General features: G+C 37.0%; 2 protein-coding genes across 2 annotated transcripts in view; one reads left to right on the top strand and one right to left on the bottom strand.

The window, feature by feature from the left end:
* LOC101293193 overlaps window positions 1-10,403 on the bottom strand; it is a 16,623-nt gene extending 6,220 nt beyond the window's left edge. The window contains exons 1-17 of the mRNA XM_004297954.1: window positions 10,364-10,403; window positions 9,929-10,285; window positions 9,762-9,854; window positions 9,445-9,673; window positions 8,917-9,023; window positions 8,656-8,718; window positions 7,978-8,078; window positions 7,593-7,687; window positions 7,462-7,482; window positions 6,725-6,820; window positions 6,466-6,586; window positions 6,163-6,306; window positions 5,237-5,433; window positions 4,275-4,546; window positions 3,104-3,205; window positions 714-890; window positions 432-620 (exon numbers count right to left, since the gene is read on the bottom strand). Of these exons, the coding sequence (XP_004298002.1) occupies window positions 432-620; window positions 714-890; window positions 3,104-3,205; window positions 4,275-4,546; window positions 5,237-5,433; window positions 6,163-6,306; window positions 6,466-6,586; window positions 6,725-6,820; window positions 7,462-7,482; window positions 7,593-7,687; window positions 7,978-8,078; window positions 8,656-8,718; window positions 8,917-9,023; window positions 9,445-9,673; window positions 9,762-9,854; window positions 9,929-10,285; window positions 10,364-10,369 (2,370 nt within the window). The 5' untranslated portion in view covers window positions 10,370-10,403. The remainder of the gene's footprint in view (window positions 1-431; window positions 621-713; window positions 891-3,103; window positions 3,206-4,274; window positions 4,547-5,236; window positions 5,434-6,162; window positions 6,307-6,465; window positions 6,587-6,724; window positions 6,821-7,461; window positions 7,483-7,592; window positions 7,688-7,977; window positions 8,079-8,655; window positions 8,719-8,916; window positions 9,024-9,444; window positions 9,674-9,761; window positions 9,855-9,928; window positions 10,286-10,363) is intronic.
* Window positions 10,404-10,632: 229 nt separating this feature from the next.
* Window positions 10,633-19,903, top strand: LOC101290850 (probable starch synthase 4, chloroplastic/amyloplastic-like). Its single transcript, XM_004296585.1, has 15 exons — window positions 10,633-10,885; window positions 11,342-11,863; window positions 12,473-12,571; window positions 12,686-12,738; window positions 13,507-13,564; window positions 13,999-14,081; window positions 14,684-14,761; window positions 15,107-15,186; window positions 16,273-16,454; window positions 17,055-17,129; window positions 18,119-18,159; window positions 18,347-18,452; window positions 18,714-18,796; window positions 19,211-19,284; window positions 19,470-19,903. Exons 1-15 carry the CDS (start codon window positions 10,748-10,750, stop codon window positions 19,577-19,579), a joined length of 1,782 nt encoding a protein of 593 aa, XP_004296633.1. The 5' UTR covers window positions 10,633-10,747; the 3' UTR covers window positions 19,580-19,903.
* The last annotated feature ends 7 nt before the right edge of the window (window positions 19,904-19,910 follow it).

The raw sequence follows: 19,910 nt of genomic DNA, 5'->3' as shown, positions 1-19,910 counted from the left end.
GGGGGGGGGTGTTGTGGTTTGGGTGTTGGGAGGTTGGGTTTGTAGAATGGGGAATTCCACATCAGGAATTCTAAGCCATGCATAATAATATAATATAAAAGATCTTGGTCCTCACTACCCGTTACCAATGCTTTTTGGTTGATGCTCTACTTTCTAACAGACAGCACCAAAATATGGTTGAGGGGAGAAAAAATATTCAGAGAAAAGTTGGTTAATGAAAGTTCCAATCAATCCTGGTCGCAAAACTACCATAACAATAAACCAATGCTTCGGAAATACGCACTCAACTAATCATTACAACTCCTACCCACCATATTCAGACACATACAGGAGGAGGTGAAACTCATATTTAACTCTATCGCTATTGATAGAGGTTGTTTGTTTCAGTTTCTGTCAAAGAAAAGGGGCTGACACTGAGTAGAAGCTAATACCTCCCAGCTGCCACTGAATGCACACCTCTGTAGCCTAGTCAATGCACCAGCTAGAGTAGGGTTACGGGAACTGGCTGCAGCAACCATCTTATCTGCATCTAGCATCATCAATGCGGTACCAGGAGGGGTTGTGGATTCCCAAGCATATTCAGAAGCAGCATAGTTTGCATTTTCTCCAAGAAACCATACCTAAACTCAATAAAGATGGAAATCATGCATGTTTTTAATGAATAAAATTAAAGAGAAGCAAATGAAGCATCTAATGGTCATTCAGATGCTTACTGCAGCTTGTACTAATCTCTGCAAAGCCAGAGCTGCCTTTGGATCAGAAGCAGATACCCTGTCAACTGATGTAATCCCCAACATTGACCCAGGTTGTGGTGGTGGTAAATCAAGAACTATGGTAACCGCTTCTAATGCAGTATGTTTCCCATCAGGACCAGCTCCAACAAGGCAAGTCTACAAGTGTCAATAACAGCAAACAATCAGACCAAAACATATACCAGTTGAAGAGCAACAATGTTTACATGAGTACCAGCAAAATCTAGACGACATGTAGAACCATATTAAAAATCAAAATGATAATTAACAATTAACTCTATGGATGTACGAGCCCCGGCATTAAATCTCAAAGTTGAGTGGAAACGATAATACCTTTTTAAAAAATAAAAATAAAAATGAAAACAGCTTTTTATTGAAAAAAGAAGTAATGTACAAGGAGTCGGACAAGGAGTCCGCTTTAGATAGCAGAAGAGGGTAGCTAGGGATAGAGATTTAGCAGCCCATCTGCTAATGCTAACTCAAAGCTCAGGGCTTTGGGGCTTAAATTACAATTGCTTGCCAGTTAAGAATAATGGAAGAAAGAGTATAATCCCTAAAAGCCTTAGAAGTAGAAGCCCATAACGATGCCCAAATCTCCCACAGGTCTTCCCTCTCCACCATTTTGTAGGTTTCAAATAATCTTTTGTTTCTTTCCATCCACATCACCTAAACTACAGCTAGCACCCCACAACCCCAAAGGATTCTGGCCTTCTTCCCTTTACCAAAAGCTGAAGTATTTTCTTTTAGCAAGCACTCCTCCCTATGGAGCAGAACAGTCCACTCTTGCCTCCCTAAATAACTTCTTCCATAAGAAATTAGCGACTTCACAGTGCACAAAAATATGGTCAACACTTTCCCCCTGAACTTTCCACAAAATGCACCAGAGAGGAGAAAAACAACATCTTGGTCTTCTCCTTTGAAGAACATCACATGTATTCGTCCTCCCCTGTGCCACAAGCAAACCCAAAATCTTCACCTTATTGGGGGATTTACATGTTGGGTTTCCAGCCCATGTGTTTTTCCTAAGGTGTTTCGTCTTAGAGTATGGTGTTCCAATAAGGAAAGTAAATTCTTATTGATGACGGTGTACCTGTAATCTTTTGATTACAGATAATGAAGGAGGCATTATTGCCTACCACTAATAGGATTGGATTTCCTATTTGGTGAAGAGATCTGATATCCTTATGGCTATATAAGGAGAGGTTCAGTTCTAGGTTTTGTATCGCATAGACAAAGAGCAAAGTGTGTTCCATTCTCGGTTAGAGGGTGAGAGAGGGCAGAGAGGAGAGAGATAGGAAGAGAAGAGAGAGTCCTTGTTTTCTTATTCTTTCTGGTGTACCCATTATTAATATAGTGGAAGTGTTTTCTGCCGGTGTGCCGGTGGATGTAGGCAAAGGTTTTGCTGAACCACCTTAAATTTGTGTTCTTTGTGTCTTATCTCTGTTGTTGTTTCTCTTGGTTTGCTGTGTTCTTTTGGGGTTCCTTGACATACATAATTGGCTGATATCACAACATTACATTCCAAATAAACTTTGCAGGAGCAAAGATTGGTTCTGAACTTCTGATCCACCACTAAGAGAGAAATTCGCAAGCTGTGATTGGCAATGCTAAAGAAAAGAAGAAACTGAAAAAGAGAAAGGAAGACAACTTCTGTGCTGAAATGACCAAAAAGTGAAAACTACTATACAAAATGACTGTTTAAAACTAATCCTTGTACATGGAAAGACAATTATTCGCATATATGATCCCTTATCTCAAGTCTAAAGCCATAGGTCCACATGTCAGACACATGCAAAAAGGTTTTAATGGTCTTTCTCTATGCCAAAATGATTTAACATCACATAAAATTGATGTCATTTCCCCAGTTTCAGTTGGGTGATTTCAGCAACTGAGACGATATCAAAACATTGAGGTTAACAAATATAGAAATCTCAAGGTTTCAGCTCCATTTTACATTTATTGGACCCCAGATATATACAAGCACACCCCACATGCTATCATCAAAAGTAACTTTTGTAAATTATGATTCGTAATGTGCAGCACGACTGACTGACTAACGAAAGTAAGATCTACTGGACCCTAGCTCATTTAAGTGTGGCAATGCACCTTATCATCATAAGTAAGTCAATTGTATGGAAGTGAAAACAAATCTAAGTCAAGAAACTGTAACTGTGGTTACAAGACACATGAAAAAAGGTGGAAATTTTTTTTCCAAAAAACAAACAAACAGACTAAAATTCAAGTGAAACGAAACTTGCTTAAGAAAATAAAAATAGAAAATGGAGAAAAACATATGATGGACCTTTGATCATAAGAAATGTCTGAGGTGATGATTGAAGGATAAAAATTACCTTCCACAGTAGTTGTAGTACATCAGCATCAATCTTCCCCGGAGCTTTAGTTGCAAAGATCCTTGCAATTTCAAGAAGAGTGACGGCCATATCTGGAGTTGCCTAATCAAACAAATTTAAGTTTCTTTTAAATAGATAAGAACTGTAATAGAAGTTATTAAAATGAAATAAGATTAGTGTAAGTTTTTTCTGGACAAAACACATGATTCACACTAATGAAGAGCTTATTTAGTAGACCTAGCAATAGAGTTAGCTTAGACATCCTTGCGCATCATTGATTTCTTGCACTAACCTAAAGATCAGTTAAACATGGAGGTGTTGATACTCATTTATGCAACAGGGCTGGTCCATAAATTTTTTATGCAACAGGGCAATTTTATTCAGCCCTATACTTAAAGAAGCAAAAATTATTGATGTTTGCACACATGTGCACGCATAACACTCATATATGTGAATCCATACCACCAAGACTACGGCTAACACCCCGCATCCCCAAAGAATTTTCGCCTTTTTACCCTCTCCAAAAGCACATTAATGTTTACTAAACAATCAATCCTCAATAAAGCGTTTGATCAATCCACTCCTGCTTAAACATTTTTTTCCCATATGATACTAGAAAGAAGCTAAAACTATAATAGATCCACATCCTCCACCATATCTTCAAATTATCTCTACTCCCAATCAACAATACAACATGTCTTTTGGATTAGCCTGTCATTTGACAAATTGACAACTTGTGTAGGTTTAGAATAGCCTGAAACCTTGATTGTATAGAACAGCAAGTTGTTCTTGTCTCCTTTGATCTGAATTCAGGTGTTCTTGATTTTTTTTATTTTTTATTTTTTTGTGATGCATCTATTAATGAACTTCCGAAGGCTAAACCCTGTCTTATTTGATCCCAACTTATAAGTGGTATACCCACTCATCACAAAATTTTGAGTTCTCATTATTTTAAGAGAAGATTTAGTCATATATAACCGAAACAGACTACAAGTGGAAATCAGTAACATAAACCAATTTCAACAGAAACAACTACCCTAGCATGTAAGCAGCAGGGAACATGTTAGTTAAGTTGGTTAAAACTAATTCATTTTAAATTTGTAGATATCTGTACATATGAAGTTCTTAATAAATTGCCCACCATGAGATACTTTAATTTTCTACAACATACCTTAAACCGAGCATGCAAAGTGAGTAAAATATCATTCAGGAGCGTGGCTGGCCAAGCTGGATCAGAAAGCTCTGATGCAATTATAGATTCTAGTTGATCAAACGAATCATGTGGACTTTGCATCCAGATCAATGCCTTAATAACCATAGCTCGAACATAAACACACTCACATGCCACGGTTGTCCGCACAACTTCCATTAATGAAGCCAACAAACTAGCAATTGTATCCTTGCCACCTACCCCAGTAGATAAGGAGGACGTTCTTCGGATACCTATATGTAAAACAAATAAATAAAAAAGGTAGTGGAAAACAAATCAAAGAATACAATCAGATTAGGATCCACAATACCAATTATTCACCCCCTTGAATGTACTGGATAAGTAAAGTGAAAGCAAACAATATAAAGCCTATATTAACCAAGGACTTTAGTTCAAAGCAAAGACTGTTTGTATAGTTACTTCCTATGATCTGTTTTATCCCACTCGATCAAATTTTAATTTATGAAAAGAGCGGAGAGGTGAAGTCTTCTTTAGCGTGCACATTTCTGGCATTCTGTTTGAGTAATCAAGTTTAGTCTGGTCTTTGGGCGGTATTAGGACCGTTCTCTACATTATTATTGTCAGATGGAAGCAGCAGTGAGTTGACGCACTTTGGTTGAAGATTGGAAGTCTGCTTATTTAATTATTCGGCTTCCTACTATTCTGTACTTGCTGCTCTTGCAGACTTCCTTGACGATTACTCTACTTTGTTATCTTTTTTCCTCGCAAACAATAATCATTTCTCTTCAGAAAAATCTACACTCTCAATGATTCAATCCCTATAATCTATCCAACAGAAATTCAATTGAACTGATATTTCAGAATATATGATAAAGAAGGAACATAAATGAAAGACGCTATGCAAGATTGTGAATGAAAAGTTAGCAGAACTTCTATCAAAACAAAAAAGTAGGAAGAATTACTCTCAGGATGTGAGGCTTCACTACTATCTATCTCGCGGGAATCAACAGTCTCAGAAAATGTGTTAACATGCACTGTTTCGTCGATATCCTGTATGCCTAGAGCAAATGCAGCAGCCCTACTCTTTCCCATCTCCTGCACAACTCTTGATGCTGCATGGAGTACTGGCCTAGAAAAACTTCGGAAAGAACTCTCCAATCTGAAACAAAATCAGGGAGTTCAAATAATTGAATTAATATCGACAGTTTTTAAATACATGAAAAACCATTAAGAAACTATCAAGCTCAACCAGAATGCTATACATGAAAACAAGCTTCATGAACAACCTCTCAACATCAATTATCAACAGAGAAGACCAAGCAGCTGTTTCAGGTTTGGTATGTCCATGTCACAGGGGAGTGTTGATAATGTTTTTGGGACATTGTAAAGCAGCTTTATTTCATGGCAAAAGTAGTTTAAGGAGGCTGGGGTGATTGACCTGTTAAGAAACCTTTTGCTTTTGGCACAGAAAAAGATGCCAAAGTTCTGGGGTTGCAGTGTGATAGTTATGACATGGGTTATCTGGATGTAAAGAAAAAGAAGGATGTTTAGGGTTTGTTGTGGTGCAAAGATGGAAGAGCTTTGGAAGAAACTTAGGTTCTGGGCATCTTAATGGGCCTCTGTTTTCTGAGGAACTAAGATTACACTCTTGGCATCTATTGTTTTAGACCGTAAAGCAGAGGGATTATCCTTTGATTGTGCTGGTTTGGTGGCAGTTGAGCTTTTTGTTTGTTGCTCTCTGCCTCCAGCAGCTCTGACTCAGTCTTGATGTATGATGCTTTTATGATTCTTCATTCAATAAAATGAAAAAGTAGATAAAAATAAAGTTCTCAAAACAAAAGAAGACAACACAGAGAGAGAGAGAGAGAGAGAGAGAGAGTCTTAAAACCTTCTCATTACAAGTTTAATGAGGGGTTGAGGGCGCCTTGTCTTTTGAGCTTTATCTTTGGAGGAATCCTTCACAGAAGGTGCTTCAGGCAACTTGAGAATCTCTCTAGTTAATCGGTACCATCCGGCAGCTCGATCGTCAGTCCTACATTAAAAAAACTATTAGAACCAAGCATGTTTATTAGAAAAGATATCTGGATGAATAAGAAGGCGGAAAGAACTGAGGAAGACTGGTCATACAACAATTTTACATCTAATACTTTTTGTGTGAAGAAGGGATTAAGTATCAGAATCAAAGACACACCTTTCTGAGTTATCCTGTTTTCCCAATATACATAAGATTGCCTCAAAACAAACTCTTTCGCTGGGATCCAGGAGGAGTTGATAGAGTACAGAGTTGAACTGAGATCTAATATCAGGCCTCTCTGCAGATGGACAAGTAACAAAGGATACAAATCATGTTTACACCAAAATAAGTACAATAAATTAAAATATATGTACAATGTGTGTATGTACATATCTATCTATTTATATGAAGGAGAGAGTTCTTCAATTAGAGTTACCATCCAATGCTCGTGCTCTTGAAATTGTATAGCACAACCTAGCCAGAGCAACTCTAGCAAGGACATCATGCAAATGGAGAACATCCTGTAAAGCCCCTGGTATATACAAGAACAAGCAAGGTGTAAAGCCCCTGGTATATACAAGAACGAGCAAGGTATCATAACATGCAGTGAGAAGTAATGTTCAAGCATGCTGATACAACCAACTTCTTAATAATTTGAATTACTAGAAGAAAGGGCAATCAACATTGGACTAAACTACAATGTTTTAACACCATATAAACAACGCAGGACCAGAAATTATTCTCCTTGGAACAGTACAAATCTACTCTCCTTTGTTGTTTTTGTTTTTCTCTATTTCTCTCCTTTGATTTCAGAAGTAGACCAGAAAAACAAGATATATGGATCCAAGTTGGAAATATCACATAATCTAATGAACAAAACAGTCGTTCTAGTCAATGGTTTGTAAGGATAATGGTTAGAAGTTGTATTTCAAACTACAGGCCATATCTGTGATAAATAAATCATATGTGATTTCTTTCTCTTCTTCCTGGCAATAGACAAGCCTTTACAAAAGTAGGAAAAAGGTACCAAGTCAATCTGTCATTATATCAATGATTTGTATTGAAAACATGCAAACACAACTTTTTGTTTTGTTTAGAAACATGTTACTTAGAACAACAGACACAATTATTACATACAGTAAGAGGATAAATTAACAAAGATTGAAAGAATACCTCCAGGCTCTGCGTGTTTCCCTGCAATAGGAAATTTAAAACCATTAGAAGCATAAACACCACAAAAGGTCTGTTTCATATTAACAAGTGCACAAAAATTTGAATGTGGAAACTTAGAAAGTCAATATTACCTAAGCCCATTGCAACTGCATAAGGGTCTTTTGTGGCTAGCTCAAACAGAATTTCCAAAGAATGCCTTACAGCAACAGGATCAGCAAACGAAACCCTGAAGTGAAACACAAAGATCCTTGACTTGGATAACTGACACAGGTATAATTTCTAATGATACCATGGCTAGTAGCTAGAAAAAGTTAAAAATCAATGTCGGAGCCATAGAGAAGCAAATAAAAAAAGGACATGAGATCAATATTATAATAGAACTGTTCAATCAAAATCATGCATACATGACCACAGCATCAGAACCATAGAGATGTGCCTGAGGAAGTTATATAAGGAAATCAAAATCATGAAAATTATTCAATCAGAAACTGACTACCAGAATGAAGAAAAACCAACCCTTGAACAGCACGGTACAAAAAAGCTGGGTTTCCTGGATCCAATGGAAGTCTTCTAAGAGCACTTAGGGCACCATATTGCAAGTTACTTCGGATGATGAACTGAAGTTGGAAAATAAAAGGGAACAAGTAAATAAAACAAGGATTAGCTCAAGGACAGGAAGATTTCAGTTCAATGAAGAAAATCATATGACCACAAGCCAAGGAATGAATGTGCATGCATGATTTAAACCACGAATACCTAAAAGGTCAAATTTTGAGGCCAATTTTCTTGCCTTTTATTTTTTAACAGGAAACAAAATTCAATAATGAGAAGCGAAATAAATAGATAAAGCCTAGAAAATAGTGAGAATGTGCTAAACCTCAATGGGGTCGTAGGGTTCACGCTAATTCTTTCAAAACAATAGATTCCGACAAACTCTAGAATGGTTATCCACTATCCATAGTAGAATATACATACACACACTCTCATACATAAAGGTTGACCATTAAGAAAAGTTCATGACTGTGATGATTCATAACTCATAAACGCTGGGAAGTAGATATGTATGCATTTCTCAATCATCAGGAAAATCACCAACTTCACACCATCTAGTTTGAAAGTAGAGAGCAAGTAGAGGATTCCACCATTCCAAGCCTTCAAGCAGAAAATAAAATATTTGAAACAGATAAACTCTACCTCTTTATCGCCACCTTTAGTCCCAAACACACCTTTCTTGCGTTTTTGTGGGCCATCAGCAACCTAGAAATTAATAAGTATACAGAAACACATATTATCAGAAATAGAAACTTCGATGCAATATTACATCACAGCCTGACCCAGGAAAGCAAGAATGATCCAGACATCACAGCCTCCTAACAAGAATGACCAGAATATACCAGAATATACTATTCACAGAACATAACCAGCCCATTTTTGTGAGATGAGCTGACAACATACCTTATCAAGAATGCCAAAAACAATTTCATACAATTGGGACAATATTTCAGAATTTGTTGATGGGGCATATGTAAGAGCCTTCAAAGCTTGCAGTCTTCGTGCATGAACTACAGCAACAAGAAGAACAACAAAAATTAAGTCAAAACATTAATTACACAAATAAACAGAATCTATCAAAAGAACAGCCACTAATATTTAAGTAATGATACACAGAGAAATAATGCAATTACATTTTCCCCTTTTAAGCATATGTTTCCAAATTCTCTAGCTCTTATAACCATGAGTTGTTTGTTGATGCACAAGTATAATATAACAAATTTTGTTAGACATGTTCACTTCACACCCTTTGGCCGTTTCAAAGACCATGTATACTTAAGATAGATCAAGTTTGTACTTAGTATGTGCTATAAAGTAGAACTTTGTGCAGTGATTTTAATCCTACACACAGAAACTACTCCAACAATCATGAGATTAACTAAATGAAACATAGCCGAAAAGAGTGCTAGTAATCTTAAAAAATCACATTACATTCTGGATCGGCATTTTTAGCCTCTATAGTGAGCTGATTTACTATTCTTGGTACAACATCAGCTCGAGTGACCCCTCCGATAGCATCAATGTCAGCTAGAGCATCCCAGTTTGGAGTTGGGATCCCACCGCCCGTGGTTACACCTTGAGCACCAGTGTCAGATAAAATCCTGGCCAAGTAATAATAGACATACCGTAGAACGCTTTTATCCTCACACTGCTGATTGAGCTGCAGACAGAATATATGTATAAATAAATTTGCCTGGAACCATGCAATGCATTTATGAATAGTCAATTATGGCGCATGGTATAGTTACCATGAGAAGAGAAGGGGCGACGGAGGGGTCAACAGAATTGTAGACGGCAAGCTTGGGAAAGACGTGATTCACCAACTGCTTCTGGGAACTTTTCTATTGGAAATGAATAAGAAATGAGTGTAAGTAAATGTGAAGATTAGATTTTAGAGGAATGAATGAAGGAGCACCTGATCGGAAGAAGCAGCCAGCTCGTGAATGCTCCTCGCAAGTTGAGCGTATGAAACAGGCTTTTTCTGCTTGTGGCGGTTCTTCTGGGGCCCCATGATGATGTTGGTGCGCACGGGATTCAAAGCAGCTTTGGCGGCGGAGATGGTGTCGTTCTGGATCTGCATCAGTGCCGCCCGCTTCGACCTCTTCTCCACGGCAGGCTTTCCCAGAGCCGAGCCCGGGCTGGTGCCCCGAGAAGCCGCCGCATACGGAGGAGGAGGAGCCGACGACTGCGCCGATGACGAAGACGACGTCGTTGCTGACACCGTGGACGGGTCGGCCGTTATCAGATCCATCAGGGTCGTCCCTGACGAGTCCTGCACAACAAACAATTATAGCCTTACCTACATTTTCAAAATCAACAACGAAAAGAGAGAGTAGAATGGAATCATTACCGCCATGGCTAAACAATCAGGGAGAGAGAAAGGAAGAGAGTCGAGTCTTCCTTCCTGCTTCGATTTCACTTGTTTTAGATGCCCAGGCAGCATAAAGAGTTAAATTCTCAACTCAATTGTAATTTCCAGCAGCATGACGTCAGCAAAAGGATGGTCAGGGTAGGCCGACCCGAGGCCCAAAGGCCCAAAACCCGATCCCTCTCTCTCTCTCTCTGCCACAGCCGCATATTCAGGAAACAACAGAGATGAGTGTGTCGTTTTGCTTGGCTGGACAAACAAACAAGCAAATGAGATGACTTTGTTTTGTTTTTTGCTGCACTGGACTGGAACAGTGGAACTGGACTAATAATGGAGTTTGGGTTGAGAAGGACTAGTGTGTAAATCATGAGAGTGGTTCCGATGGAGTATGGGAAGTTGCTCTCTGCTTCAACTACTTCATCACTCTGGAATCCGAGGAGGAAGCTTCTGAAAGCCCACAACTTCAAATTCAGAATTGAAGCTCAAACCCATCGCACGTCACAGGTACCAACTAACACATGCTTTCATTGCTTCCTGATTACGACATGATAAGGATTGCTTGCTACCTTTTCATTTTGCTGTTAACATGTCTAGTTTTAGCCATATCAAGTCTTAGATACTTGCAGCCTTCTTAAAACGATTTGTATCTGTTTTAAACATCAATAATTCAACATATTCTACCTGTTTTACACTTGATTTCAAGCTATGTTTCGATCTCTATATGTCTGGACGACTGATTGTTTAAAACTCAAGGGTTATCTTTATGTTTTTTTTGTAGAACAAACGATTTGTCAAAATTAGCATCAGAAGCTACTGTTTAGATAACTGTAACCCGTACTAGATTGATTAAGAATTTAATATTACTGTGAAGCTCTAATAACTCGGCCATAGACCTTTCAATTTTCATGTTTTGTGTTTTTAATCACTATTAACTAGTAATCCTACCACTCCTATTTGCAGGTCGGCATCGCAAAGCCAACAAATTTGACTCATCTTGATATTCAGGGATTTGATTGGCCATCTCCAACTGATGAAATCCCATTTTGGAAGAAGCAGTTCCCTTCTTGGGATGTCAACTCGGAACTTCCCTCTCAACAAACCAAGGATTCCAAACTCATGGACATTGTTCATGTTACAGCTGAAATGGCACCAATAGCAAAAGTTGGTGGTCTTGGTGATGTTGTAACTGGACTTGCTCGAGCATGTTTATCACGCGGCCACACAGTGCATATAATGCTTCCTTTCTATGAGTGTATCCAGAAGCATCAGATCAATAACTTGACGTTAATCACAACATATAACTCTTATCATGATGGAAACTGGATCCCCACTAATGCATATCATGGGCAAGTTTCAGGAATCCCAGTTATATTCATTGAACCATCCAATCAGTTCTTTAAGGGACATCAGGTGTATGGGGGTTCATACAATGAGCTGGAGGCCTATTTGTTCTTTAGTCGTGCTTGCCTTGAATGGATGCAGGTTTAGGACTAGTGACTTCTTTCTTCTTCTTCTTCTATTTCTTTCTTTTTCCCAAGGAATCATCAGTTGTTGAACTTTTTTTCTTATTTATTATGTGCATGCATTTAATTTACAAGGTCTGTTTGTTCCTCTGTTAGGGATCTTCAATTTGAGTTTTAAAATGGCAGGTTAAAAAAACCCTCCCCAAACCGTACGTGCTGCATTTTTCATTGCACACACCTCTCACTCTGTGTGTGTGTGTGTGTATAAATATACACACACATATTGAAAGTGAAGATATGAACTTTTACTTGAATATTTGTAGTTTGACCCTTTGCAAGAATATATATATGTTGAACTTCAGTAAATTGTATGAAGGGATCAATTATATTTATAACATTTTATATGAAGCAGTTCTTTAGCTGTTCTACACAGTTATTCGTAGCATTATACCCTCATTAGAATTTATATGAAAATATTCATATTTTTTATGGGGGACTCTTTGTTCAATATTGTGTTTAGCTGTCTTCATTGAAACAGTTCAGCTTGTCCTAAAATAAAAATTCATTTCGAACTGTTATCTCCACATACTTCTTCCAATTTGTGACAAGATAATCTGCGTCATACCAGGTGACGGGAACACAACCTGATATCATTCATGTCCATGAGTGGCAGGTTGGTGCTTTACCCATACTTTATTGGGACATGTATCATTATCTTTCACTTAAGGTACTTCCTCACTTATTTGCTACTGTTCCCGCTTCAAGTTTTAACAGATAACAATGCTGTAAAGTTATTTATGTTTTGTATATAATGTTGGTTTCCCCGTGTGTTATCTTGTAGAAGCCAAGAATAGTGTTAACAATCCATAACATGGAGCACTATGGTGAATGTAGGTAAGCAAAACGTTATTTATTATGGCAAAGATGATTATACAGTCGTTCGGTTGTAAAATTTTAGGCTACTTTTTTCTCCTTTTACTTTTTTTTTCTCCTTTCTCTTGATTTGATCAGATTTTTGTGGGATTTCTCTCCACATGACTGAAAATTGAATTCTCAAGAGTCAAGACAGCTCTTATTTGTTCTTCTCTACAAAAAAAAAATTAGCTGGTATATTGTATCATCACCATTCTGATTTTGTCGTATCTTGTTTTAGATCAGTTCTTATTTAGTCAGTTTGGAGGATACTTTTTCCCCTGTATTGCAAATTTTATCTCTTTTCAATGAATACATGTTCCTTTTATATTTTTCTAAAGGTCTATTTAGAGCTTTGTTTTCTATTGCTAGAGAGGGTTTCTTATGGGTGTTTTTTCATGTCCTTCTATTTTTCAAATCCCAGTAAGTTCTCTTTTAATTTAATCATGGACCAGAAAGTTATTACTGTTAGCATTCACATGCATTAGTTGTAGTGCAGCTATGTTTCTTTCAAAACACTGTGCACATGAGTTTTCCATTTTTTATTTTTGAAATTTTATGTGCTTAGCCAAGCCAACAGCATTCTAGAATTCATCAGCTAACCGCCAAATGCATGGTTTACTTGTTGTATTCTGAAACTTAAACTGAGATTTTGTGGTTCATCAATCTTCTAAATTAAGGATACCATTTTTAACAAAATTTTCTAAGTTGTGCGAAATCTCATCTTAAACATTTTCTTTTGTATGGCAGACAAGAGCAACTTAGCATGTGTGGTCTTGATGGATCCCTTTATGCAACCTTTGACAAGGTGAGGTATATCCATCAGAGAGGTTTCTTTGTGTACGTACTGTAAAATGTTAAAAGGCTTTTAATTGCTAGATGGGGTCTCAGCATAATGTTCTGTTTAACGGATTCATTATTTGGGGTAATAATACTTCAAAGATTTTTTTTTTTTTTTTTTTATCAAAAGGCAGATAATATCTTTCGATGTTTCTTTTCAAAGATAAATGAGCTTCAATGTTTAGCCATCTATTTCTTTCCTGGAAAAAGTGTAATATTTCTAATGATAAAGTAGACCGTAACTCTGCTAAAAGCTTAGCGAACTGAAAATGTCCTTGCAGTGTTTGTGTTGGTTATTATTCTGGTGAAGTGTTCCGTAGAAATAGTTCCCCATTCAAATTGAAATTAATCTCTTTAACACTAATAGTTACCATGCCTCTCACATCTACCAATATGGTTTAGGCAGTTGATGATCGAACTGTTGGTCACAATCCCGAACGATTAAGCTTATTGAAAGGTGGAATTGTCTACAGCAATGCAGTAGTGTAAGTAGCCTCAGTGATTTTTTAATTTGCAATTGTTTGCATGATGTTCCTGCTTATGTGCACAAATGAAATGAATGACATCATAGACAACTTTGCATTTTATTTACGAGAGAGAGAGAGAGAGCACTGCAACTGAACATTTGATAAGCTTAAGATATATGGGATTGAACCAGCAATCTTATGCCTACTGATAACAGAAAAAATCAAGCTGATGTCATGTAGATGTCACCACACACATGATGCTGAAGTCACCACATACCTTTGTGAAGCGTAAGGAAGAGAAATAGAAAAAGGAAAGACTATGAAACTGCTATAGTGCTATGTTACACCCATCTCTCAAAAATTATAATCTGGATTCCTTCCTCAGACTCAGAGGGTGATATGCATTTACATTGATCAGAACATCTCAACTTGATTGAAGTAACTGCTGGTGATAGGAAGTCCCATATTAGTGCTTGTAGCCGAAGCAGTCCTGCTCACCTGGCCTACAGTAGTTATCATGTGAAAGAGTGATTGGATACCCAGTCATATTAACTTTTAGCGCCCCCCACCACCACCCCCAAATCTCTTTTGACAACACCTGGTTCTTCTTTCACTTTCAGTACAGTTTCTCCAACATATCTCAAGGAGACACTCTGCTCTGGATGGCTTTCAAGTACTTTGCTAAGAAATCATGATAAGTAAGTTCTCAACTTTGATAATTAACACATGTTCCATAAATACTAATAAATGATATCCATGCAATTCGTGCTATATTTACATGTTAATTTTTTAATGTATCTTTCCTTCATTGGTCTCTATAAACACCAAAGCCTACCTGGCATTCGAATCCAGTTAAGGCATATAACTCGGTTCATTTTACTGATCTTTCTTTATTTGAATTTGTTCAAATTACAGTTTTTTTTTCAGGAAAGTCTTTTGCTTTTTGCATGTCATAGATCTATAGTCAGCTTAATCTTTAGTTTCCAATAATATAAACCCTTTATTGCGTCTATGGATCTGTTGACCTTATAGTAATGCTGCAGGTACTTTGGTATAGTAAATGGAATAGACACTACGATGTGGAACCCTTCTACTGATGTTTTCTTGCCTTCAAATTTTGATGGTAACTTCTATGAGGCAAATTATATTCAAGTATCAATTTGATCTTTTATATTTCGAATTGTTTTGGTATCATTTTCCATCTTCAACTTCTGGAAGTAGTTAGTTATACACGCAATGCTGCATTTAATAACACAACATCGCTAAATGATTATTAAATTTAGGAAAAGTTGTTTCTTTCTTTTTGTGTCTGGCTATTTGCAGCTAGTCGCAAGCAAGTCCTACAGTGCAAGAGAGGAAGAGGAATGGACTTCCATTCCTTATAAGAAAAGGGATCACTTCCAACCTCTCTGTAGATATTCTAGTATTAGGTTGCTCCATGGATGCGTACCCGATTAAGGGCACACACCGCACACCAAGTAAAACTTAGTTCTGTGTCATTGTAGTCTTCCCTCTTAGTCATTTGTCATTGATATCACTTTCGAAAGTCAAACTTTGGGTGGAATTGTGCATGCTAGAATGTTTATGCTTGTTGTCTGTGAAAGTGCAATGTATAAGATCAATCAGTATTGAATTTGTTGATATTAAATTCAAGCAATCTGAAGTGGGAATTTGGAATCTGCATTTCCTGTAAAAGAAATGGAAGAAAAATATGAGTGAGAAAGAGGAGCTGGGTCCGATCCTTTGAACCGTACCAATAACTCCTATCGTTACCACATCCAAATATTCATTTTTTTTTTTTTGGTTTTGGTGAAATGAAACAACCTTTTATTGAAAAAATGAAACAGAAACAAGAAACAAGAGCCATGAACAGGAAAGTCACAGCTAGCTACAGGAAGAAAAACATAATCCAAGACTATAATTAGACTAATGAAAGAGATAGATCCCTTAGGCCAAGATAGCCTAATATGCCATTAATTTGGCTGATTGAATCAGCTATGATCATGATATCTGCCAATTGTTATTTTGATTACAGACAGATGCATGGAATACTAGCATTCCACTTTTCCTACTTATTGGGAGTTCCGTGACCTTACGCTACACTAGAGTAAAGGTCCCATGTAGTGTTACTAGTGTATGGAACTACTCTCTTACAGGGAACACCAGAACAATAGAATAATTTATTTATCCTTTCTTCCGTTTCTTGCAGTTAAAAACTCTGAGGGCAAGAAGTTGTGCAAATACTATGTTCAAAGGGGACTTGGTTTGACCTCAGGCGACCACCTGACAGAGACTACTCTCAAGGTGCCCTTGGTTATCTGTATTACTCGCTTGGTTGCACAAAAGGGTCTTCATTTGATTACTCATGCAATCAAGCAAGTTGAAGAACTAGTGAGTTTGTTACTGCTTACAATACATATTTTGTAGTCCTTAGTTAGTTAGTGGATTAGCGGCTCTGTTGGTCTGGGCGCGCTAGCATGTGTGTGTTGGTGCATGTGTGTATGCTTGTGTTCCTTTGTAATACATGGCGTAATGGTCTAATGTGTGACATTGACAAGGTGAAATCTTTCTTATTATCTTGATACTTGAAAGTATCTTAACTGATACTTCAGTTATTTGGCCTAATATGAGATTACAAGGTATACATGTTTCTAGAGAAAGCCACACCCGAAGTTAAAACTTTATAAACCTGATAAAGGATGCTAATAAAACAAAATGATAATGTCAGGGTTTCAAAATTATATGATCTGTTTCATGCATGTGTGACACTGAGTCTGCAGGAAAGCTGCCTGTTTCAAAATTATTTCCCTACATTGAAACCAAAACACTCCGCCATTGTCTGAATCAATTATTCATCTATGAAAAAAGTTCTGGCAATTACTATCTTCTTCTTTTTTCACAATTTCGCTTTACATTCTATTGTCTTTGAGAAGTATTCTGTATGTGATTTGATGAGTTTCCCTTTCCTCTACATGTTGGAGCAAATATTAGGGTGGACAGATGATTATACTGGGAAAAGCCTCGGATCACCGGGTTGAAAGAGAATTTGAAGACCTTGCAGATTCGGTATTGGATTTGAGATTTATGACTTTTTGTTTATGCTAGGAGGATAATGCAATATATAAACAAAGCTTTGTGCTTACATATCAACTTCAAGTCCTTGTCATTGTCTATGTCTGTACATCTCTGTGTTTTCCTGGTAATTACATTGAAACACAAAATTGTTGATCAAAAAGAAATCTTTTATCAGTTAGGAGCCATGCGAGATGAAAGTCCTCATTTTGGAGAATTAAAGAATTGAATTTTTTTTTTTTCCTGAATACGTAGTCTCATATTTCCCTTGTCCCTTCTCTCTTTGCTCAACCATGACTATTACTGAGCTTGTAACTAATGGTAGATGTCCGTAGAGGTGCATAGGGATAAACCAAAATATTGGCCAGTGCCAGACCGCTCCCATGGCAGTTCCAAAGAAAAGCAAGAAAGTTAAGTTTATGCCCTATGATTCTGCTCTGGGTTCCTTTGTCTGCTATGCAGCTTCAGTCTGTCCCATAATCAGTATAAACTACTGTATTTTAAAAGAGTCAGTCCTTACTTTATATACTTATAGTCTACAAAATATTTGTAAAAAAGAAAGATAAATTATCTTGATCGAGAATCAGAAAAGGGGGTCTTTATTTTGTCACAACTATATAGCGACTTACGGCTCTCAATACAATTGTCTGACCCCAATCCATAATCTGTTTATTGCTACTGGATGTATTTGCTTCAGATATTTCTTTTTTTCATTCTTTCTTCATCTTATAGGTTATGTGCCCCATGTACATTCAATAATCAAATTCCTTGTTTCTTCTTTTTAAATTTTGCTTTCTTGATACAAACAGAAATGACCTTAACAAGAACAAAGGATCACTGAATATTAACAAAGTTCATTATTTCATGAGATATTTTAGTTTAGTGGAAGGTCAGTGATTGTTAACATGTGTAAATCTAGTTTCTTCTTCCCTACTATTTGAATCAAAGCAAGTTGACAGACATTAACAATTCTCCTTTTGTAGCTTAACCAAGGTCCCAGCATTCGGATTTTATTGATGTATAGGTAATCAATCTTCAACCACTTAGAATTGATACCAAATTCCTAGTATACAACCCATTTTACATGAAATGTTTCCTTACAATAGGATGAGTGGCTGTCCTATACTATACATTTTCTTTTCTATTGTTCACAAAAGGATACAGTGCATGTTCTGCTTACAAAACCTTGCTTATTTGTTCTTTTTATGCAGTGAAGAGCTCTCCCACTTACTTTATGCTGCTGCTGACATTGTTCTAGTTCCTTCCATGTATGAACCATGTGGACTGGCCCAAATTATTGGCATGCGTTATGGGGCAGTATGTAATTCACTCTATAAATATAACTATCAACATTTCTGAAGGACTCCAAAGCTATATGGAAATTATTGCTGCATAAAAAATCACCAGCAATCATTGACATTGCCCATTTACTTGCTATACTATTTCATCTATGCATTTTTTTTTTCCTTCTATACGTGTATAGTATGATATAATTATTTATATTTTGCAGTAGATATACAATTCGGTAAAGAAACTTTAAAGGTATATGGGAATATTTTATTAAATCAATGATTTCAGGTTCCAGTAGTTAGAAAGACTGGTGGTCTTGCAGATACAGTCTTTGACATTGATGATCAGTCAAACCATGAGATGGCAAATGGGTAAGTTCAATTCTTTCTGCAACATTTGAGAGTTAAAGTCTTTGTATCAACCGTCAGCTCACATATTGGCTAAAGAATCTGTGTTTGTGTGTGGGGGGGAGCTATTTAGACATTTAGTGCTTAAAAAATTGACAGAGAGTTAAGCTGAGAAACTATGAGAGGATCCAAACTAAGAGAACTCTAGACCCTTTTAGATTAAGTTTGTTTTTAGTGAAGAAATCATATGAAGGATCAAAACCAAGAAAGCAAGTAGAGAAGTTACCAGGAAGGCAGTAGTCGAGGATCACATTATTTATGGTGTCTTGTCTTGTCTGCTCTTTGTCATTGAATTGTCAATTTGGTATAGCTTCCTTCTGGTTTTTGCTGTTGTTTTATCTGTTCTGACTTCAATACATGGCTATTTGTCTTTATTAGGTTTGTTTTTGAAGGAATTGATGAAGCTTCCCTGAATTTTGCTTTAGACCGTGCGTTCGCTTGCTATAGAAACAGTAAGTGCTGCTATTATAGATTCTTGACTGTTCTTTCTCTAATTAGCTATATTTTCTGTGCTTGTGTGTGTGCCCTTCTCCCCCACTTCTGGTGGCTGCTTTCCAGAGTATCAATTAATTAGTTGTTTTTTTTACTTGCCTTCGTTTCTTGTTTAGGTAGTTAATAGTTCAAATTACAATTGCAGAGCCAGAAGAATGGAATTGCATTGTTAAGAAGGTGATGAAGATGGATAATAGCTGGAACATCACGGCTGGCAAGTACATTGAGATTTATGAATCAGTTGCAGCATCATGATGACAAGTTGCTGAGAGAAAATTCCATATGCATGCTTAGCTTAAATGCCAAAGCCTTTAGGTTCGGGTGAACCCAGCTCAAAATACAATCAGAATCAAGTCCTTCACGTTCTTCAGCTTTATGGGGTGACGAGATTCATACTGCCATCAGAATCAAAGACTGGGTACAGAGAACAGAATGAACTTTATATGACCAATTATGTAAAAAATATCATCATTCCGGGAAATTAGCACAACAACCACTTTTGACATTTAATAGTGATTGTTATGTTACATCACTTGCTGTAATTTACTATAAGTTTATAAGAACAAAGTTTGATAAAACAGACCTC

This window comes from Fragaria vesca, linkage group LG4 (genome assembly GCF_000184155.1).
Source record: "Fragaria vesca subsp. vesca linkage group LG4, FraVesHawaii_1.0, whole genome shotgun sequence".
Taxonomy (NCBI): Eukaryota; Viridiplantae; Streptophyta; class Magnoliopsida; order Rosales; family Rosaceae; genus Fragaria; species Fragaria vesca.
Note: the sequence above shows the minus strand (reverse complement) of the source record. Positions and strands in the feature narration are given on the sequence as shown.

Excerpts from the sequence above, each read along its gene's own strand:
- LOC101290850 (XM_004296585.1), top strand. The coding sequence starts at position 10,748 with ATGAGAGTGGTTCCGATGGAGTATGGGAAGTTGCTCTCTGCTTCAACT. Across the intron at positions 10,886-11,341 it reads AAACCCATCGCACGTCACAG|GTCGGCATCGCAAAGCCAAC; the intron begins GTACCAACTAAC and ends TCCTATTTGCAG. Across the intron at positions 12,739-13,506 it reads GAGCACTATGGTGAATGTAG|ACAAGAGCAACTTAGCATGT; the intron begins GTAAGCAAAACG and ends TTTGTATGGCAG.